This window comes from Mobula hypostoma, chromosome 23 (assembly GCF_963921235.1).
Source record: "Mobula hypostoma chromosome 23, sMobHyp1.1, whole genome shotgun sequence".
NCBI lineage: Eukaryota > Metazoa > Chordata > Chondrichthyes > Myliobatiformes > Myliobatidae > Mobula > Mobula hypostoma.
The window spans coordinates 40,071,807-40,088,684 of record NC_086119.1 but is presented as its reverse complement, the minus strand read 5'-3'; the positions used below and the strand labels follow the sequence as shown (position 1 = coordinate 40,088,684).

The window sequence follows — 16,878 nt, the reverse complement described above, 5'->3', positions numbered from 1 at the left end:
TATTGCAGTTTTACACAGCTTCAAACGAGTGACTGCTTTTCAAAACCTATAACAACTTAAACTGATGTTAGTTGCTTATTCCTCTCACCTACACTTTCTAACGTAATAGTGTTTGTCTTTAGTACCTGTAATACAGTCTTATACATCTGCAAAACTGTACTAGAAAAGCAATAATTGCTGGGTCATTCAGTATTTTATAGTTCAAAGTGCCGTCTCCAACCCCAAATCTCATGAAAATCTATAAAGCAATCAGATTAAGAGGTAAAATCACCAAAACAGTGTGAATATATCAAATTCTATTTTATTTAAAAGAGAGATTTATGCTGGTGTTTTTCAGATTACATTTCTGATTTAGTGCATTTTCTCTTGAAAACTACAAATCAGTTACTCTGTGGAGAGTCAGAAAGTCCAAGGTACCTTTTGGCAAATTAAATACTTGAGAGGTTTTCAGCAAACAGAAAATAATGATATCTTATGTTGAATATTTCAAGTTTCATTGTACTGTTTACATTTGTCAGTTGCTAACTATATAGCCAACAATTGAGTGTTCCAGCTTCAAATTACATTTGAAAGCAATTCCTCCATGAGTTTCTGAGCCATGATTTCTCAAGGCAGTTCATATGTCAGAAAAAAGTCCCGTACAATCATTGTGACTCCTTGCAATCTAAGTGAATGTAAGGCAAGCACTGAACCCGAATGGAAAACCTTTCGCAAATTATCCTCCCCATCAAATGATTTTTGCCGGGATCAACTGCCAATTTTTTCCCAACTTTCCATCCTTCAGGTGTGAACCTGGATGGTAAACAGTGATAGAAGGTAAAACCAATTCAAATGTGTAATGCCTATAAACAGTGTTCTTGGGCCAGCAATCAGGAGTGAAAAACCGGTGGTTGTGAATCACTCAAACTTTATTTTCCTCCCACTTGCTTTTATCATTTGTCATGCTTTTGAGATCATCTTGTCTAGCAATGACTTGAAATCAAACTCAATACTTTCAGCTCTGTCTTCTACAGGATGTTTTTCCATTCAAAGCTATACACAAAGTATCTTCTTCAGTGGATATTTTACCATGTTGCCTGGGATTAATGAAGATACTGCAGATTGGCATAATCATGTTTGTATATGCTTTGTCATTACTTACCACAGCTCATACATATGACCCTTCATGGTTAAGCTGTTGGCCAGTTGAGAACTATTGACAGTTTCTCAATAGCGTTGCCTGCATCAGCTTTAACTGGAAACAAACCAAACTACTGCATGATCCACCTTTAAATAACATGGAAAGCAGTTCCTCCACTTCAGTTTTAGAGTCATGGTGCCTCAAGCCAGTGCAGCCAATATTGATCTGTTACGCTCTTGGGTCAGACTCTGGAACCGCGGACGTACGCAGCAGGTCCTTTGGAAGGTTCTCTCGTGCTTCATGCATACGGTGCTGAGCTTGTCCAAACGCCGCTGAGCAGAGGAGAGACAAAACAAGCTCTTAAAAAAACTGTAAGAGACTTCCATCCATCCAACTAGGGGAGCAATAGTAATGAGCCCATGTGGCCTGTGGAACTACCACAACATACCGTACCTCCGCTTCAAGGAAGTATTGCAGTTGTCACACCAACCTTCCTGAAGACTTACAAATATTGTCAATTTAGTGCAAATGAATGAAGCTTACGCTGCAAGTGACTGACTACAACACAAAAGTTTGGGATGACCAAATTATGTTCAGTGAGGAATTTCAATCTAAATCCAGCCAGAATTTAACCTTAATCCTTAGGACAGAGCAGACAGTTATCAATACATCTGTCCTGGCTGGGTTCAGAAGGCTTGATGCTTTTTATTGTGAGAAAACAACTAACAAACAGCAAGCATAGAAAATAGGACAGTATGGTACTGGACAAGCCATTCAGCTCATCATGGGCCCATTTTTACGCCACTTTATATTAAATGTCTGCTTCCTTCCATTCCCTTCATATTCACGTTCAAACTGTTTGGTTCCATAACTACCCCCAGCACCTAAGCCTCTCTGTGTAAAAAAATTGGCCCTTACAGTGCCTTTAAACTTCCCTCCTCTAACTTTATAAGTACGTCATCTAGTGTTTGACATTTTAGGCACAGAATGGTCTCACAATCTAAAGATAATGAAGAAACTAACAGAAATCACAACAATAATACTTTTTAGCAATGTACAAGGCAGTTTGATAAAACAGTTTGATGAACTCCAGCCTAACCAATGTGCAGTACAAATTAACCACTACCTACCCAGTACAGAATGGAATGTAGCCTGGTGAGTAAGTCTTCCCATGCGGTCCAGAACATTCTGTGATCTTTTTTTTGCCATGGTTGAATCCAGAAAAGTCCTACCAAAACACCACAGCATTAATTTCAACTCAAAAACAAACTGTCATGTTTAGTATCATCTGCCTTAATAGACTACCTCCAGTGGCGACACAAGAGCCTGCAGATGTTAGAATCTGCAGCAACGCACAAAAAAGCTGGGGGAACTCAATAGGTTAGGCAGCACAAATGCAGAGAAATGGACAGTCACCATTTTGGGTCAAGACCCTTCAACTGAGTTGATTACCGCGACCAATTAACCTCCCAACCACGCGGTGTGCAAACTCCCTACATACAATACCAAAGGTCAGGCTTGAACCTGGGTTTCTTACAGTGGCTCCACTAGTCTTGCCACTGTGCTGCCCAAATACATGGCTCAGTTTCACAAAGGAACAACTAGGAAATTTTAAACATAAATTTTTGTTGGAGTAAAAACCTCAGTTCCAATTTGGTCTCAATTTTATACAGTTAATTTATATACACTAGACGCCAGCACCAATCCCACACTTATTACCACGTCCCACCACCATCTCCAAACAACTACTGCCTCCAACACACTCACCTCCTCAACAATTATACTCTACTGGAATAACGACTCTGATCACTCACAGGGGCTGGTAAGCGGTCACCTAAGGTCACAGGCTCTGCACTTAGATCAGCAATTTCCAAGGTCATTCCTGATCTGGTGACAAGGAATATCACCTCCCCTTCCACAAGCATCACTTACCTAGTTTAGCATTGCTAAGTCATTGACTTCACCACCTTGTTTACACACCTGCACTGCTGCATGCAATGAAACTTGAAGGTTACTGTTCCTGTCGTTTTTGTTCTGAAACCAAATCGACTCAGTCTCTCTCCCTGAATGCAAAGGAAATAAGTTAGTTGCTTTACCTATTCTTTGGTCATAAGCTATATTCTGCTACCATACAATCAGATTAATCCATCATATTCTCCATCATTTAGGTATAACTTTAGTTCACAATCTATTCTCTTGCTTTCCTCTCTTAAGCAAAATTTATACAGTTCTTTTTGAACAAAACAAAAAGCAAAACACTTCAAAGGTGAACAAACAACAAAAAAGGGATTAAGCCAAAGAAATGTGTCACAAGATCAGTGGCAGAGGATTGCACAAATTGAAGGTTAAATAAATGGACAGTACATGGATAGAGAGGAGGAGAATATGAAGGGAGTTAAAGTGCAGATGAGAATTATAAAATTAGAGAATAGAGATAAAACTAAGGGACTCGAGGTGATGTCGATGAGCATTAGGCTGGAAGTTTCAGCTGAAGCTTTAGATAAGGTGGTAGAGAACAGATGAATTGGAACCATGATTGTTGGCCAGGACAACGTTGAGATGATCAAGTCTGGAAACTAAAATATAATGGATTTATAACAAAGATCTACGTAGGAATGGAAACAGGCACCAGGCAGAACTTGCTGCCAAAAATAAGCCACTCAAGCTCAGATTTGATTACGTACCAGCAATGAAGTTAGTCTTTCTGGATATGCCAGTACAATTTGGTCCACATCATCTCCTAGATGAGAAACAGTGCGACCCTTCACAACACACTGTTGACAGGTGGAGTGGTCAGAACAAGTCTCCACCCTGAACAAAACAGCTAAAAAAAACCTGCTAGTCAGTGAAGCCATGCTCCTATGCCCCAATATTCAGCAGAAAATCAAAACCTTGAAAAATTAAACAAATAAAGTATTTTGAAAACCTGTATCACATTGATGGTTTTAATTAATTAAAATGTTAAAGTAAACTCAACTTAAATAAATTAGAAATTACCTCTTTCTTACCCTCCTTTCCCCCAGCTATTCCTGTGAAGGATCTTGCTGTTACTGCACTAGTGACAGGCAGATTCCGCCGCTAATTGATGAGGAATTGCAGCTAGTTGACACTCTGCCACAGGACTTAAGAGTCCAACAGCTGACCTTGGCCAGCAAATTCAAGACTTCTGCATTTGTACAGGAATCTTCTGGCATTTGTGGTGGGTGTGTAATGCCCAATGTTATATAGCTTTAACAGGTTATCCTTATAATGGAGAGAGTACAGAGATCAGCTCATAATTAAATACACTTTTCAGATAGAAAAGCAATGGATCCAGCCTGAGACAGCGAACAGGAGCAGATACTGAGTTTGTGGCAAACATGAACTGAATAATTTCAATTTTTCAATTATTTTAACAAAGGGAATGGTAGCCTCAACTATTCCCAGCTTAATTTCAGGCAATTGGTGAAGAAATATATGTGCAGTGGTCAAGAGAAGGGTCACAGTTATTAGAAGAGAGATAAGGTGGCTTTAAAGTGCAGCAACTTCAGGAGGTTGATTTGTGAAGGGATAGCAACAACGACGAATCAGAAAATAAAGAGTAACTGAAGAGGAGCGGTCAATGTGTGAATGGCTCAGGATAAGAGTGGAGCTTTGAGGCTTTGGCTCGAGAGGCTTCGGTGAGCAGAGGCTAAGGACGAGCCTGGTCCCAGTGAGGCAAGGCCGGGTATGTTACTTTAATTAATTTAATTAACTTAGGAGTAGGTAATGAAGGCAGCAGTTAGGGCAGTCGAATGCTCCGTATGCAGTATGTGGGAAGTCTGGGACAGCACAATTGTCCCTGATGACTACACCCGTAAAAGGGGCATCCAGCTGCAGCTCCTGACAAACCAAGTTAGGGAACTGGAACTGGAGCTGGGTGAACTTCAGATCATTCGTGAGGCAGAGGCAGAAATCAACAGGAGTTTCAGGGAGATAGTCACCCCTAAAAGTCAGGAGGCAGGAAGCTGAGTGACTGTCAGGAGAGCGAAGGGGAGTAGACAGAATGAGCAGAGCACCCCTGTGGCCGCTCCCATCAATAATAAGTATACCGTTTTGGATACCGTTGGTGGGGACGACCTCCCAGGGCCAAGTTGTAGTGGTCACACCTCTGGCACCGAGACTGGACTGGGGTTCCGTTGTTTCAGACATGACAAAGGGGAAGGGATGAAAGGGGGAGGAGTGGCACTACTAGTCAGGGAGAATAGAATATCACAGCTGTGTGTACACAGGACAGCCCAGAGGGCTTGTCTACAGAGGCCATATGGGTGGAGCTGAGGAACAGGAAAGGTGTGACCACACTAATAGGGCTGTATTATAGACCGCCCAATAGTCAGAGAGAATTGGAGGAGCAAATCCGTAGAGAGATAGCAGACCGATGTAAGAAACAGAAAGTTGTAATAGTAGGGGATTTTAACTTTCCACATATTGACTGGGACTCCCACACTGTGAAAGGGTTAGATGGCATGGAGGTGACAGAAGTATGTGTAGGCGAACATTTTGGGTCCAGTGACCATAATGTCATTAGTTTCAAGCTAATTATGGATAAGGACAGGTCTGGTGTTCGAGTTAAGGTTCTAAATTGGAGAACGGCCAATTTTGAGGAAATGAGAAAGGATCTAGGAAGAGTGGATTGAGATAAGTTGTTTTCTGGCAAGAATGTGTTCAGTGTGTGGAAAGCATTCAAAGGTGAAATTTTGAGAGTACAGAGTTTGCATGTTCCTGCCAGGATTAAAGGCAAAGTTAACAGGCATAGGGAACCTTGGTTTTCAAGGGATATTGGCGATCTGGTTAACAAAAAGAGAGAGGTGTATAGCAGGTATTGGCAACAAGGAACAAATGAGGTACTTGAAGAGTATAGAAAATGTAAGAGAATACTGAAGAAGGATATCAGGAAAGCAAAAAGGAGACATGAGGTTGCTTTGGCAGATAATGTGAAGGTAAACCCAAAGGTTTCTGCAAGTATATTAAGAGTAAAAGGGTAGTAAGGGACAAAATTGGTCCCCTAGAGGATCAAAGTGGTTGTCTATGTGTGGAGACTCACGAGATGGGGGAGATCTTAAACAATTTTTTTTGCATCAGTATTTACTCAGGAAACTGGCATAGCATATATGGAAGGAAGGGAAACGAGCAGCAGTGTCATGGAACATATAGAGATTAAAGAGGAGGAGGTGGTTGCTGCCTTACAGTGAATAAAGGCAGATAAATCCCCCGGGCCTGACATGATATTTCATAGGACCTTGAGCGAGACTAGTGTAGAAATTGCAGGGGCCCTGGCAGAAATCTTTAAGATGTCCTTAGGCACGGGTATGGTGCCAGAGGATTGGAGGGTAGCTCATGTTGTTCCGTTGTTTAAAAAAGGCTCCAAAAGTAAACCAGGTAACTACAGGCTGGTGAGCCCGACATCAGTAGTAGGTAAATTATTGGAAGGTGTTCTGAGAGATCGGATATACAAATATTTGGACAGCCAAGGGCTGATTAAGGATAGTCAGCATGGCTTTGTGCGTGGTAGATCATGTTTAACAAATCTTGTAGAATTTTTCGAGGAGATTACCAAGAAAGTAGACAAAGGAAAGGCTGTGTATGTTGTCTACATGGACTTTAGTAAGGCCTTTGACAAGGTCCCACATGGGAGGTTATTTCAGAAGGTTCAGACACTAGGTATCCATGAAGAGGTTGTAAACTGGATTCGAAATTGGCTGTGTGGGAGAAGCCACAGTGGTAGCGGATGATTGCTTCTCAGATTGGAGGCCTGTGACTAGCGGTGTGCCTCAAGGATCTGTGCTGGGACCATTGTTGTTTGTTGTCTATATCAATGATCTAGATAATAATGTGGTAAATTGGATCAGCAAGTTTGCTGATAACAGTAAGATTGGAAGCATTGTGGACAGCAAGGAAGGCTTTCAAAGCTTGCAGAGGGATCTGGACCAACTGGAGGGATGGGTCAGAAAGTGGCAGATGGAATTTAATGCAGACAAGTCTGAGGTGTGGCATTTTGGAAGGACAAATCAAGGTAGGATATACACAGTAAGTGGTAGGGCACTGAGGAGTGCGGAGAAACAAAGAGATCTGAGAGTCCAGATACATAATTCCCTGAAAGTGGCGTCACAGGTAGACAGGGTTGTAAAGAAGGCTTTTGGCATCCTGGCATTCATAAATCAAAGTATTGAGTGTAGGAGTTGGGATGTTATGGGGAGGTTGTATAAGACATTGATGAGGCCAAATTTGGAGTATTGTGTACAGTTCTGGTCACCTAACTATAGGAAGGATACCAGTAAGATTGAAAGAGTGCAGAGAAGATTTACTAGGATGTTGCTGGGTCTTCAGGAGTTGAGTTACAGGGAAAGATTGAACAGGTTAGGACGTTATTCCTTGGAGCGTAGAAGAATGAGGGGAGATTTGATAGAGGTTTACAAAATTATGAGGGGTATAGACAGAGTAAATGTGAATAAGCTCTTTCCACTTAGATTAGGAGAGATAAGTATGAGAGGACATGGCTTTAGGGTGAAAGGGGAAAGGTTTAGGGGGAACTTCTTCACTCAGAGTGGTGGGAGTGTGGAACGAGCTACCATCTGACATGGTAAATGTGGGCTCACTCTTAAATTTTAAGAATGAATTGAATAGGTACATGGATGAGATAGGTCTGGAGGGTTACGGACTGGATGCAGGTCAATGGGACTAGTAGAATAATGTTTTGGCACAGACTAGAAGGGCTGAATGACCTGTTTTCTGTGCTGTAGTGTTCTATGGTTCTATGGAACAGGGTGAAATGTTTGAAAGCGATATTGATCAGATGTTGAAAGAATACATTTGCAAATTCTACTTCTTCAGCTGTTTGGATAGGTGGAACATATAGCTAGGTAGAATCACAGCTATATTATTGCTACCTGAAAATCAATTTTTTAGTCAATGTGAATGTAAACACTCATAGTAAGCTACCTCAACTTTGCTAGTCACATACGTACTCTCTTCCCTCTCTACACCAACACTTGCTTCATATCCCTCTGTTACTTTGTCTATTAGTGTGTGAAGGGAGAAATTCATTATCCTAGGTGCTTGTAAAAGTTTATCTCAAGATGCAAGGAAGGATCGCTAACCCTGAGAAATGCTATTTGAAAATTTAGCTCCACACACTTGACATAGTTAGTGTGGAATACACAACATCAATATTCGGGTATAAGGTCTAGCATACTTTTTTCCTCAGGATAATTTCCCCATTGTCCCCTCCACAACAAACTCAAATGTCCTACACCATTTAAAATGGCCTGGCAAATCCACTCTGCTTGATATTGGCAGCAGCCACAATCCTGCTAGAAGCCAGATCCCTACAACAGTGAGTATATGCTGATCAGTTTAAATAAGGTTGTACTATGTGCATGTCATCGATAGCTAGGTTGTTGATACAGAACAGCACCAGCCCAATACAACAACCAATCACAATTTCTTCTCTGCTTAACTCATTTTCTAGACAACATGCTACAGTCTTGGCCAATTTACAACCCAGGATGACATGTATCCAAAATACAGAATAGAAATGCCAGACATAATCTGCCAAAGAATGAACCACGTTAAAGTTTTACAATCCTGCAAAATCCAGCCATTAATGACAGTGGACAATTAAAGAGAGATTTAAGTTTGCACACAAAAAACCAAGTAGTTACAGCCATCTTCAGTTTAGGATCTGACAATCCTAGCCTCATCCTGCTGACATCACTGAAGCCAGCTAATTGATTATCTCCACTCAATGCTCAGAAATTGCTAGCTACACTGAATACAGCAAACTCTGACAACTAAGTGGTGCTGACAACTGGTACTCTAGAACTAGTCATGACTCTATGGTATCATTCCAGTATAGCTACATTGCTGGCATCTATTGAACACTGCCTTAACCAATAAGTCCTCAGTAGACAACAGGAATTCTGCAGATGCTGGAAATTCAAGCAACACACATAAAAGTTGCTGGTGAACGCAGCAGGCCAGGCAGCATCTCTAGGAAGAGGTGCAGTCCACGTTTCAGGCCGAGACCCTTCGTCAGGACTAACTGATGGAAGAGTGAGTAAGGGATTTGAAAGTTGGAGGGGGAGGGGGAGATCCAAAATGATAGGAGAAGACAGGAGGGGGAGGGATGGAGCCAAGAGCTGGACAGGTGATAGGCAAAAGGGATAAGAGAGGATCATGGGACAGGAGGTCCGGGAAGAAAGACGGGGGGGGGGGTCCCAGAGGATGGGCAAGGGGTATATTCAGAAGGACAGAGGGAGAAAAAGGAGAGTGAGAGAAAGAATGTGTGTATAAAAATAAGTAACAGATGGGGTACGAGGGGGAGGTGGGGCATTAGCGGAAGTTAGAGAAGTCAATGTTCATGCCATCAGGTTGGAGGCTACCCAGACGGAATATAAGGTATTGTTCCTCCAACCTGAGTGTGATTTCATCTTCACAGTAGAGGAGGCCGTGGATAGACATGTCAGAATGGGAATGGGATGTGGAATTAAAATGTGTGGCCACTGGGAGATCCTGCTTTCTCTGGCGGACAGAGCGTAGATGTTCAGCAAAGCGGTCTCCCAGTCTGCGTCGGGTCTCGCCAATATATAAAAGGCCAGATCCGGAGCACTGGACGCAGTACATCACCCCAGCCGACACACAGGTGAAGTGTTGCCTCACCTGGAAGGACTGTTTGGGGCCCTGAATGGTGGTAAGGGAGGAAGTGTAAGGGCATGTGTAGCACTTGTTCCGCTTACACGGATAAGTGCCAGGAGGGAGATCAGTGGGGAGGGATGCAGAATCAAGGTCAAAGCAAGTTTAATGCTGCAGTACACACACAACGTCGGCACATACACTCATTCAGAGGCCATGTTCCCAGTCATCTGCAAGGCAATCCATGTCCTCATCCAGCAAGAACTCAGCAATATTCAGGCAGGGCTGAATAGTGCAGAGAAATAATAAGCAACACTACTCTCAACACTGGGTCAACAATGACACCCAACAGAATTTCAATGATTTGGGGGTTCACCTTTCACAAGAAACTTAACTGGAGATCACATTAATGTTATAATGTGCATTACGCAGCATACTCCTCATCTGCTGATCCTCCAGTCCTTCAATTAGCTACAATTGCATTCAGTGAATAATAAAATGCTCTCCATCTTCTTGCACACATTCAGCTCCAATAAACCCAAGAAACACATGACTTAATAGGCACTCGATCTTGAAGACTTACACTCAACTGCCTCTGGTGCATCATGGCTGTAATGCTTGCATCTGCAAACCAATATCTTGTCAAAGTTTTTTTGAACAACATCTGTGGAACATTCTCCTCTATTGTTATCACACAAAAGGAAACGCAGGGTTGCCCTGGAGATGATGGAGAGGAAATTTACAAAGAAACTATATAGATTGAGGCCCCATGTGCCACCTAGGCACTAAGGGTTCAGACGACGACGACGCTGTATAGATTGGAAAATTAAGCTATGTGGTATGATTTGATAAGCTAGGCCTGTTTACTGAGGCTGAGTGGACATGAGTGCAAAATGATAATGAACCTAGAAAGAATAAATAGGAAGAAAAAAACTTCCCTTAAGCAGAGTTTTCAAAAACCAGGGCCATAGACCTTCAGCGTACTTGTACCGTATGTGTACCTGCCTATAGTATACGGACCTGGTACAGGAAGCAGGATTAAACTTCTCTCCTTCCTTTCTAGTCCTGACAAAGGGTCTCAGCTCAAAGCATCAACTGTTTGCTCCTTTCCATAAGATGCTGCCTGGCCCACTGAGCTCCTCCAGCATTGTGTGAGTGTTGCTTAGGCTGGGTTGTTGTTCATCCACTGGACAGATATAATAGGCTGGAAGGGTCCCCTGTGTCATAAAATTACAATGATGTGTATGCATTCATCACCTTCTGTAAAGTTCTCCTCCAAGTCTAATCATTGTGATTACCTTCAATATGTAGCTATTTATGCTGACAGTGGCAGCCTTTCACAAGCCTAATTAAACAAAGGCATTAAATGTTGGCCTGCCAGTGAGATAAATATCATTGGTACATTTCTGGCATTTTTAAAAAAAAATCACAGAATCTCTCTCCAAATATCTTACGTTTTATGAAAAAGTAGATACACCCTGTATTCCTCTTTTCCTTGTCCTTTTCAACTCTCTACTTTTTATATATCACGTTTTCCTGCTGACACAGAATCACAGATTTGTGTCCATCAAATCAGTGCTCTCTCTTTAAAAAAAAATCTGAATTTCCACTTCATATTGCTCAAGTTCTTGTTCTAAACTTTCACAATTTCAGTTCCCTTTCCAAAGCAGAGTTAAATTTTCATCAACACTTTCAAGAAGAACATTCCAAATCATATTTGTTATATAAAACAGTTCTTCCTGCATCACTCTGCGATCTTTGGGGCCTGACTCCTACACTAATCGGAACAACTTCTATGTCTAAATCCATCAAAATATTTTGTGCACCTCTATGAAATCTCATGGGTCATTGATAATTGGCACAGACTCAGTGGGCCACAGGATCCATTTCCATATTGAACTCACCAAGTCTCTCAACTTCTCAATTACAAGTAGAACATTCCCTGAATCTCTAGGCTATTCTTTGATCAAAGATTTTCTGGAACAAAATCCTTCATTCCTAAACTATGCATTTCTCCCTGCTGCTACTCATTGTTTCTCATTTCCTCTCACCAAGTTCTACTCCTAAAGTCCTAATGTCTTTTTGTGATTTTCAACCTCCCCTCCACTGTTCTGTTGACTGTTTTCAACCAGAGGGCTGTGCAGACTGTTTTTTGGCAGGAAAATGAACAGCAGAAGCCAAAATAAGGGTAATTCATGCTGAGTTCAGATGTGAACTGCAAAGCAACTGAAAATAAAATAATCAGAATGGACATGACAGAGACAGAATCTGAGAACCATTTGCTAGAAGGGGAATAGATGACTAAATTGACAATTGTGTACTGATTGAATCAGGAGACAGTTGTAATTCTGGTATCCTAATGCCCTGAGGAATTCATATTCCCTCTAATAATTTTCATAACTACCTTAAATGTGCTTGGAATACGGACATAAGTCATATCTTCAAGCTCAAGTGCACCACCAATAAAGAATCTTCGCAGTTCTGCAGATGTTCCAGGCAAGACTGGCCTCCAAGTCTGGCATATCTTTGTATAACTACCTGTCAACAAAAATGTTATACCTTATATTATACATTAGACCTACACAAAAACTTAGCCAGGAAGCAAGTAGTTTAGTTACTAACATGGAATCTGGTTTCAATTGTGGAACAGAAAAATACAATGATAGGATCCGAGCTCAATGAGGCAAGAGAATCAGAATCAGGTTTAATATCAGTGGCATACAGTACTGTCCAAAATCTTAGGTACATACTGTATATATAGCTAGGGTGTCTAAGACTTTTGCACAGAATTGTATTTATCTACATAGAGCAGAGAGTGAGTTTGTAAACCTGACGGGAGCAACAGATATTGGGAATGGTGAGGGTGGAGCACTGCAGAAGGGGTGTGGGCCAGGTGGCAGAGGAGAGCCAGGGGGTGGCATGGGTGCACACACACCCAGAGTTGAGACACCAAGCAAGGTCACTTGATTCCAAACAATTCGTTATTGATCATTACAGAATGCCTCTCTGGTGCTTCCCTCTGCCTTCCCCTTTTCCCAGCCATGATCCCCCCTCCCCCTTTCCCACAAAGAAACCGATATCAGAAATAGGGTTATCATCACTCACGTCATGAAATTTATTCTTTTGTGGCAGCAGTACAGTGCATGGGGTGTCAGGGAGGGGTAGCACCTCTGGTGGGGGACAATGTTGTCTCCTCTTCAGGGCGGTTAGTCCACCTTTGGTCCCCACCTGGCACTCAGCTCTCACCTGTGGCTCTCCGTAGCTGTTTGCATGCGACAGTGGCCACACCCCGGGCAATGGCTTCGACAAGCTGGCTAAACCAGGTGAGGGTAGCCGACGGGTCTCAAACCCTTGGTGAGATAGGGAGTTGTCTATCCCAGCATGTGAGGACAGACTCCGGTGGATTGAGCGGACGAGACCAATGGAAGGTCCAACGGTCAAGAAGGCGGTCTCTGCAAGTGTCGTGGAACGTGTGGAGCAGGACAAGACACAGAAGACGTCCTGGTCATCCAGTGTGCCTAGTCCCATCTCCAGCCGTCTAGACTCTGTCTTGCCACTGGATCCAGATGGGAATTGGGAAGAGAGAGTGAGGCTGACGCTGCGCAACTCTCCCTCACTTAAGTCCAAATCACGTGCTAGTCTCGACACCATCATAATGGTGTCGAGGTCCTCATCGACGTCAGTGATGAACAAGCACAGTGCAATATATAAAATTACTACAGAACTGTGCAAAATCCTAAGGCACCCTAGCTATATGCACCTAAGACTTTTCCACAGTACTTTATATATTGAAATTTGTTGTGAATGTGGATTTTAGCTGTTGTACTGGATGATTCTCTTTGGAGCTACTCACCACTTTCCAGCGCCATCTTCAAAGTTCAAAGTAAATTTAACATCGAAGTGCATATATGCCACCATACATTTTCTTGCAGGCATTTACAGTAACTACAAAAAGTACTGTCTTGGCCTCTACAGGAGCAGTTCATTTTGTATCAACATCACTCCCTGTATGTAAGCTGTGTTTTTATATCTTGTCCTGCGTGGGTTAATTCGGATTTCAACTTGAAGCACATGGTGAGGAAAGACATCTGTCTCCATCCTCTCCTTACTTGCCCCTGAAACAGCATTATCTGAGATTCTTAAAGCTTTCTTAATATTGGTTACATTCAGTAGATATATTCTGTAAGAAGTATTGTTTATCGTCTGTCACTATTAAGCTATTGTGCACTATGAGTCCACTCTAATCCACACAGCACAGATATGGGATGTTGCATGTGTATATTACCTTGGTTAACACCGATCATAAGAATAATCAATAGTATTAGTCTATTCAGGTGTGTGGCGATTCTGTATTGAACTTAATACATATTTTACTTAAATTTCAGCAGTTTCAAGTTCTCATTAAAAACCCTGATGAAAGCTTCTAGCTCAGGTGATTTTTGACAAGGTGTTTAACTCCCTGCCTAGCTTTGGGCAGTAGAATCAATGAAAGACTACAGCCACAAGATGGACAAACAACCAATGTGCAAAAGACAACAAATTGCAAGTTTAAAAAAAAGGAAGAAAATAAATAAATAAACAAACAATAAATATTGAGAACATGAGATGAAACGTCCTTGAAAGTAAGTCCATAGGCTGTGGGAACAGTTCAGTGATGGGGCAAGTGAAGTTATCCTCTCTGGTTCAAAAGCCTGATGGTTGAGGGGTAATAACTATTCCTGAATCTGGTGGTGTGGGTCCTGAAGAAGTGACATGAAGTCCAAAGTAAAACACCATGCAAGTGCTCTAACCAACAGTACGAGGTTTAAATCCAAAGCATTCTGATTTGTTTTCATATAATGACAGACCAGTGGCATAAAATGATGTTGGCCAGTCTCTATCCAATTCACCAACAATATCAAACTCAAAGCTCAGGAGCATTAATTGATAACCTTTTCTCTTTAATCACTAAGACCACAATCACACTAATGCAGTAAAACATACTTATACTCAGCATTATAAGAGTGTAAGTCTGTACCGAGATGCGCTGACTCATTCTTAGAGTGCTAAATGCAGACACAAAAAAGAAAGAAAATCATTTGCCAATTAAAAAAATTGTTGCACAAAATAAAGCATAATTTTGAATATTTTCCTAACTATTGCCTGAACCATACTGAGGTATGGAGGACCATGAACCTCGTGCAGGTAAATGGGACTAGACACAAAGCCAGGAAGGCATGGACTGGATAGGTCGAATAGCCCGTTCCTGTGCTGTAGTATTCTATGACTGAATTGTACATTATGATTGCAAGATTGTTTGAGTTTATTATCACATTGTTGCTATAACTATGATGGGTAATGCCGAGTTTGAAACAACAGTTTTTAAGCATATTAAGATCATGTTCTGAATTGTATTGTTGTAGGGAATCACAGAACGTGGACGCAAGCGACTCTATGAATTTAAGAGTTGGAAACATAGTACTTCCTAACAGAATGCCTCTGCTAAATTTCTGGCAGGCAAACAGCAGTATTATTATCATATAGGTGGGGATGATAATAGTGAAGTGCAGAGTCATGAGGACAGCAATAATATGAATCAGCAAGATTCAATTTACAGTGTGGCAATCCCATCTAGAACAAAAAAGAAAGACCTTTAATCACATTGCTAATGGATTATATGCAAATTGTTACAGTACAGGCTCACATTGTAGATGACTATGTAAGCCCTATAACAGGAAATACTGAGTATATATGGAATTGGAAGACTCTGGCAGTCAGTCTATTTGAGGAGGAGCTCACAGGTGAATAAAAACAGTAAATGCTTCTAATGAAACAACGGATAAAATGCTCGGGGTATTCAGCAGCAGTAAAGTCGGCAAGTGGCCAAGTGGTTAAGGCGTTCGTCTAGTGATTTGAAGGTCGCTAGTTCCAGCCTTGGCTGAGGCAGCGTGTTGTGTCCTTGAGCAAGGCACTTAACCACACATTGCTCTGCGACAACACCAGTGCCAAGCTGTATGGGTTCTAATGCCCTTCCCTTGGACAACATCCGTGGTGTGGAGAGGGGAGACTTGAAGCATGGGCATCTGCTGGTCTTCCATACAACCTTGCCCAGGCCTGCGCCCTGGAAACCTTCCAAGGCACAAATCCATGGTCTCATGAGACTAACGGATGCCTATTAAAGTCGGCAAATGTTAATGCTTTGGTATTAATCCTTTATCAGTGTAGTTGTCTCAGTTTTGTTATTAGTTGGGTACTGTAAAAGTTTTTAATTCTTTTTTGATGAGTTTTTTTTTACCTGGACTGTCAGGAATGTTGATGTAACCATAGCCCTCAATACGGTACCTCTGCCAGAAGTCACGAGAATACACCCCAAAATAAATCATAGGCCAGTGCAGCAAACCTGAAAAGAGAATAAGACGTTGAACAGTTCTTAGTGTCACTGGCATAACATTGATGAGAAATGGATGGCTTTTTTCACAACGGACCAGGAAGCACTGAAATGCAGAAGATCCTTGCCCAAGGGATTGAGGAGCTTGGAGATGTATGTAATTAAAAAAAAAGAAAAAGAACAATATGCCCCCCTTTTTGCTGGTATTATGAATTGGAAGATCAAAGAGACATAGCATCAGGCCAAGAATAAGGTGGTCACCAATGGCACTGCTCCAAATCAATAAATGTTTATCAATTAATTAATCAATCAATTAACAGTTACATAAGGTTAATTCTGAGCACTATTTTACATTAAGTAACCTTACAAAAAGGAATACTAGTAAAAAGGAAAATACAAACTCAGGATTGATATGAAGAAGAAACTGCAATAAAATGACAAAATGTCAAAGAATAATGCACAAATGCTGGAAATCTGAAATATTAAGCAGAGAATCTGTAAATATTCAGTAAGTCTGGCAGTATCTGTGGATATCCGAATATTAAAAACTATGTAGATTGTCAGCTGCTTGGTTTAAATGTATTTGGAATGGTTTCCAGACGACAACTAGCTGACAAAAAAATCCACAATTTAGAACCAAAAGATTACTTTTAACGTGAGTTCTCTGCCCACAAAATTTAATATAACTGATGACTTTTTCCTATTCTTTAATGTTCCATGAAATTTAAATCTAAATCAATAG

General features: G+C 41.4%; 1 protein-coding gene across 2 annotated transcripts in view; it reads right to left on the bottom strand.

The window, feature by feature from the left end:
• Window positions 1-301: 301 nt before the first annotated feature.
• Window positions 302-16,878, bottom strand: part of mks1 (MKS transition zone complex subunit 1) — a 55,279-nt gene continuing 38,702 nt past the window's right edge. Inside the window, exons 14-18 of one of the 2 annotated variants that reach the window (XM_063031219.1) lie at window positions 16,044-16,148; window positions 12,174-12,307; window positions 3,101-3,183; window positions 2,251-2,348; window positions 302-1,452 (exon numbers count right to left, since the gene is read on the bottom strand). In XM_063031219.1, the coding sequence (XP_062887289.1) occupies window positions 1,349-1,452; window positions 2,251-2,348; window positions 3,101-3,183; window positions 12,174-12,307; window positions 16,044-16,148 (524 nt within the window). In that variant the 3' untranslated portion in view covers window positions 302-1,348. The remainder of the gene's footprint in view (window positions 1,453-2,250; window positions 2,349-3,100; window positions 3,184-12,173; window positions 12,308-16,043; window positions 16,149-16,878) is intronic. The other variant, XM_063031220.1, reaches the window with a different exon arrangement.